Here is a 4,885-nt window from a genome sequence, read left to right as displayed (position 1 = left end):
ACGAGAGAGACAAACAGACACTCCAAAACCAGAGTGGATGTGGGACTGGTATCAGGCAGATCCTGCATTACAAACATCTCAGCCAGGATGGCGGTAATATCCTGCATAGTAAACATCTTGGCTAAACAGGCAGTATGGTTGCAATGCTGGACTGAGCCCCCTGCATGCTGTAACGCACGCCTTGCCATTCGTAATGAACCTGGATTCGTTCTGCACCTCCGTTTTATTTAGGGGAGGTACTTTACACAAAGCTGGGTGGGACTAAGACAAGGTACAGCTAACATACGTAATTTTCCAGACATTCAGGCAACTTTACATTGTACTTCACAGGTTCGAATCTCACGACCGCAACTTGGTTTCTCAAGCTTAATTAACATACCTTTTAGCACCTAGCCTCAAATGGGGGAAGGAAAAGGAGGATTGAGAGGATTCCCATTATGTTGGCTGCTTGGGCCAGGTTTGCAGGAAGAAGTGAGGTGCCTAGGTGAATGGGCTGCACCTGGAAACACTTTAGGCAGGGTAGTTCTTTTGTTCTTAGAACAGAGACCTGGGGAACCACCCAATTTACTTTGAATGAATTCTTTGAGGGAAGAACTTTGCCTTTTTGGAATTTTACAGTTTCGGCTTTTAGGAAAATATCACATTTATCTGTGGATATCAGGGCTTCATGTATGCAATTAATAATAAACATAACTGAACACTAAGATGAAAAACAGTTTGCTATGACTGCTAGGTGGCTAGAGTCTGTTCCTCAGAGCCTGCGGCCTGTATGGTCTGCAACACTTGGGCCCACAGGGTCTCGAACTCCTGCCCGGGTCTGGACGGTCTGCAACATAGTCATGTTTTGAACCTAGCCTTTCTGGCTCCAGGATGATTGCCTTAAGCATCACAACATACTGCTTTTCAGCTTCAAAGACATTCATTGAGTTCTCACTATGAGTTAGGGAGTCCTGATGTGGCATTGTAGAATAAGCACTGGACTGCTAAACACAAAGTCTTTGGTTCAAATCCACCAGCCTCTCCTTGGAATCCCAATACAGTTTTGCTATGAGTTAGAACCAACTTGAAGGACTTTAACAACAACAGCTGTGAGTTAAAGGAACCCTGGTGGCACAGCTATTAAGAGCTTGGCTGCTAATAGAAAGGTTCGTGATAACAGAAATATTTGAAAGATCTTCAGTTTGAATCTACCAGCTGCTTATTGTTGTTGTTAAGTGCTGTTGAGTCGGCTCCAACTCATAGTGACATTGTATAGGGTTTCCAAGGACAGGTTGGTGAATTTGAACCTCCGACCTTGCAGTTCAAACTGACCTTGCAGTCCAGTACATTATCCCACAGTACCACACCAGGACTCCAGAAAAAATATTAGTAGAAACTAATTTCTAAATGAAAAATACATATTTGCTTTGAATTTACAGTTTAAGTATATAAGGGCAGCTGCTGCCATTTTTCATGACCTCTGAGCTTGGCAAGGGCAGTAGAAGGGAAGGGGGAAGGGGAATACCTTTGGAATACTCTACAGTGAGACTTGTTGTTGTTAAGTGCTGTCAAGTCGGTTCTGGCCCATAGCGATCCTGTATAGGGTTTCTGAGTAGCAACAAGTGAGCTTGAACCACCAACCTTGCAGAAATGCAAAGCCAGGCTTTGCAGTCTGGCGCATTAACCCACAGTTCCACACCAGGACTTGGGCCTACTCAAAGTCATCCTGGAAAGCGTGATCTGCAGGACCATCATCTAAACAAGGCAAGAGCAATTCAAGACTTTCTGCCTCAGTGTGTTAGTTGTGCATGAGGCCTCTCACTAGAATCCAAAGGCTTGTTTCAAGCCCATAACCTCTTAAAGAGTCCTAGCGTGGTTATGAATCTGGCTGCGAACCACAAGGTCAGTAGTTAGAAACTACCAGCTGTTTCACAGGAGAAAAATTAGGCTTTCTACTCCTGTAAAGATTTACAGCCTCGGAAACCCTGTACAGGGTCGCTAGGAGTCGAACCGACTGCATGGCACATAACCACGACCACCAGTGTGGTGCTGTTGGGTAATGCACTTGACCATAAACTCTGTTTGAGCTGTAAGGTCGGCTGGTCAAATTTGCCAATTACTCCTAGGAAATCCTATACAGGGAACCAACTCTATGTAACAACAACCTAAACGAAAACAGATGTCAATTTTTGGCTATGCGACAGAACCAACAAAATGCCAGGCTGGCAGGAACAAAGCTCTTGTGTAAATGAGCAAGACTTGTAACCTGCACTGTTGTTAAGTGTCTTCTACAGCGACTCTGTATAGGGCTTCTGAGGCTGTAAATCTTTGAGGGGACAGCAAGCCTAATCTTTCTACCCCTGAGCAGCTGGTGGGCATGAACCACTGACATGTGGGTCACAGTGTTTATCCTACAGAACCTATATTGTTTGGGTAAGTACCATCGAGTTGGTACCCACTCATAGCAACCTTATATAGCTTCTCCGAAATGGCTGCACTCAAGCCCACCTTACAGTCCAGTGCATTTTTCTGAAGCACCACCTATGTTGTTGTTGTTAAGTACCATCGCGTGGATTCTGACTCACAGCAACCCTATGAGGAGCGGCTGGTGAGCTTGAACCTGCCACCTTGAGGTTCAAGCCGACCTTACAGTCTAGCACATTAACCCATAGCAAAACACCAGCATGCAGAATTCACTACCGATGTTGCTTTCAAGAGTGTTGCCTCTAAGAGATAGGCTCAGGAGTTAGATAACTATCTTGCTAGATGAAATATGGAATGCAGTGGCGTCATATGATAAGCACTGGACTGCAACCATAAGCCTACAAGCTGCTCTGCAGGAGAAAGATGAGGCTTTCTGTTCCTGCGACGATTTAAAGCCTCAGAAACCCTGTACAAGGCCACCATGAGTAATCTAGAACCGACTCAGCGACTTAGTAACCACTCTGAGTCAGAACCTACTCAGCAACACTTAACATCAACAGATGCAGTATTGACTGAGATACAGCATTGCAATGTACGGTGTGACCTCATTTCACTTTGGCACTTAGTGGTATAGCTCTTCTTGTGAATTTTTCTATTTCTTTAAACTTTCTTTCCTGGGAGCGAGAGTGAATGCTGAAACCACAGTACACAGAAAGTTCAGCGGAGCTTGCAGACACCCACCGTTCGTTGGGGTCCTAAGCATTCATGGGTGGGGTGGGGTGGGGTGTTGTTGTTGTTAAGTGCCAGCCAGTCAGTTCCGACTCAGGGTTTCCGAGGAGCGGCTAGTGGGTTTGAACCGCCAACCTCATTATCATACAGCGCTTATCCTAGTGCTTATCCTACAGCGCCACACCAGGACGTCTTTCATAGGATAGACTATATAAAGGAGGACCAGAAGTTTCCTCTTTCTATTGGAGAGAGCTGAAGAAGGAGGTCCCTCTACTAGTGTGCTAATTGGGAGCAGAGGCTGCCTGTCGTTGGTCACCGGAACGTGATGGCGCCCAATGGGAAGACAGTGCCGAGCGGTAGCGAAGAGTTAAAGGCAGTTCCGGGGTGGCGCTCGGCATTCGTGTACGGTAATCTAGAGCGCTATTTTCTTCTGTTCCTGGAGTTTGGTGTGAGCGGCGAGCATGTCCGGTCGCGGAAAGCAGGGTGGCAAAGTTCGGGCTAAGGCCAAGTCCCGGTCCTCCCGCGCGGGCCTGCAGTTCCCGGTAGGTCGAGTGCACCGGCTGCTGCGCAAAGGGAACTACGCAGAACGAGTCGGCGCGGGGGCTCCGGTGTACCTGGCTGCGGTGTTGGAGTACCTGACGGCGGAGATCCTGGAGTTGGCTGGCAACGCCGCGAGAGACAACAAGAAAACAAGGATAATTCCTCGCCATCTGCAGCTCGCCATCCGCAACGACGAGGAGCTAAACAAGCTGCTGGGGAAAGTGACCATCGCTCAGGGAGGCGTCCTGCCCAACATCCAGGCCGTGCTGCTGCCAAAAAAAACGGAGAGTCAGAAGACGAAGAGCAAGTGACCCCAGCCCTACGAGGCGGAGTCAGTGGGGCTGGCTTCCCCAGAAAGGCTTTCTTCTTAGCCGCCCTCTGTGTCTTTGGATGTGCTGGGTGTTATGAAGAGCTGGCGCCCTCTGGTGGGGTGGTGGGAGGCGAGGAGCCTGCCTGGGTCCCGGACCAATAAAGTCGGTGAAAATCTTCTTGTCGAGAGAGCTATGTAGTCGTGGGGCGGCCGGGAAACCTTGAGAGCAGGTAAAGGTGATCGGTTTCAACCACCTTCTGGGCTGCTGTGATTCGCAGGCCACCCTTGAGGCATTATGGCTTGGTAAGGGAGACCAAGAAGGACCCGCTGGCCTGGAGGGGGGCACTGTTGGACTCTGTAAACCTTAAGGTAAAAGAGTCAAAAATTGTTGAGCTTGCGGAGAGTGGTGTGAAAGGTCGAGTGGACTTTTTATACCCCCTGACCAGGGTTTTCGCTCTTCTGTGTGTATGTGGGTTGTTCAGGACTCGTTTATAGAAAAGAAATCAATCTGGTCGCAGGTAAGAAGTTTCTTCGGCCAGTCTCACTGCCCCCGTCCTCTTCCCCCATACTTTTCAAAAGGTCGAATGATTTTTTCCGCCTTTAAAGCGCGGCTCTAACTTCATGGTATCAAAATTGCTGTCAGGTTTTTAGGTTTGGGATTTTCAGATACTTCTGTTTGGTTCATGTTGCTTTAAAATGAAGAAAACTTTCAGTAGTAAAATGTGTAATGCAGAAGCATGAGTCATGAGGTTGGAAATTCGTTCCCTTGATACTCGTTCTGCATTAACAGCGATGCACCTTCAGTGATGAGTTACCGAGCTTGTCAGATGTTAAAATGATGTTCTCACATTTCAAACTTTGGTATGGTCTTGTCTTCATCGTATCAAACTCCTTTGGAAATGT

The 4,885-nt window shown here is 47.6% G+C and overlaps 1 protein-coding gene across 1 annotated transcript; it reads left to right on the top strand.

Annotated features, from left to right (window-relative positions):
• The first annotated feature begins 3,593 nt into the window (after positions 1 to 3,593).
• On the top strand, positions 3,594 to 3,983 carry LOC102835343 (histone H2A.J-like). Its single transcript, XM_006866035.1, has one exon. It carries the CDS (start codon positions 3,594 to 3,596, stop codon positions 3,981 to 3,983), a length of 390 nt encoding a protein of 129 aa, XP_006866097.1.
• Positions 3,984 to 4,885: the final 902 nt, after the last annotated feature.

Source organism: Chrysochloris asiatica, unplaced genomic scaffold (assembly GCF_000296735.1).
Source record: "Chrysochloris asiatica unplaced genomic scaffold, ChrAsi1.0 scaffold00086, whole genome shotgun sequence".
Lineage (NCBI taxonomy): Eukaryota > Metazoa > Chordata > Mammalia > Afrosoricida > Chrysochloridae > Chrysochloris > Chrysochloris asiatica.
Note: the sequence above shows the minus strand (reverse complement) of the source record. Positions and strands in the feature narration are given on the sequence as shown.

Bases quoted from the DNA above. Each gene is read 5' to 3' on its own strand.
- LOC102835343 (XM_006866035.1), top strand. From the start codon at position 3,594: ATGTCCGGTCGCGGAAAGCAGGGTGGCAAAGTTCGGGCTAAGGCCAAG.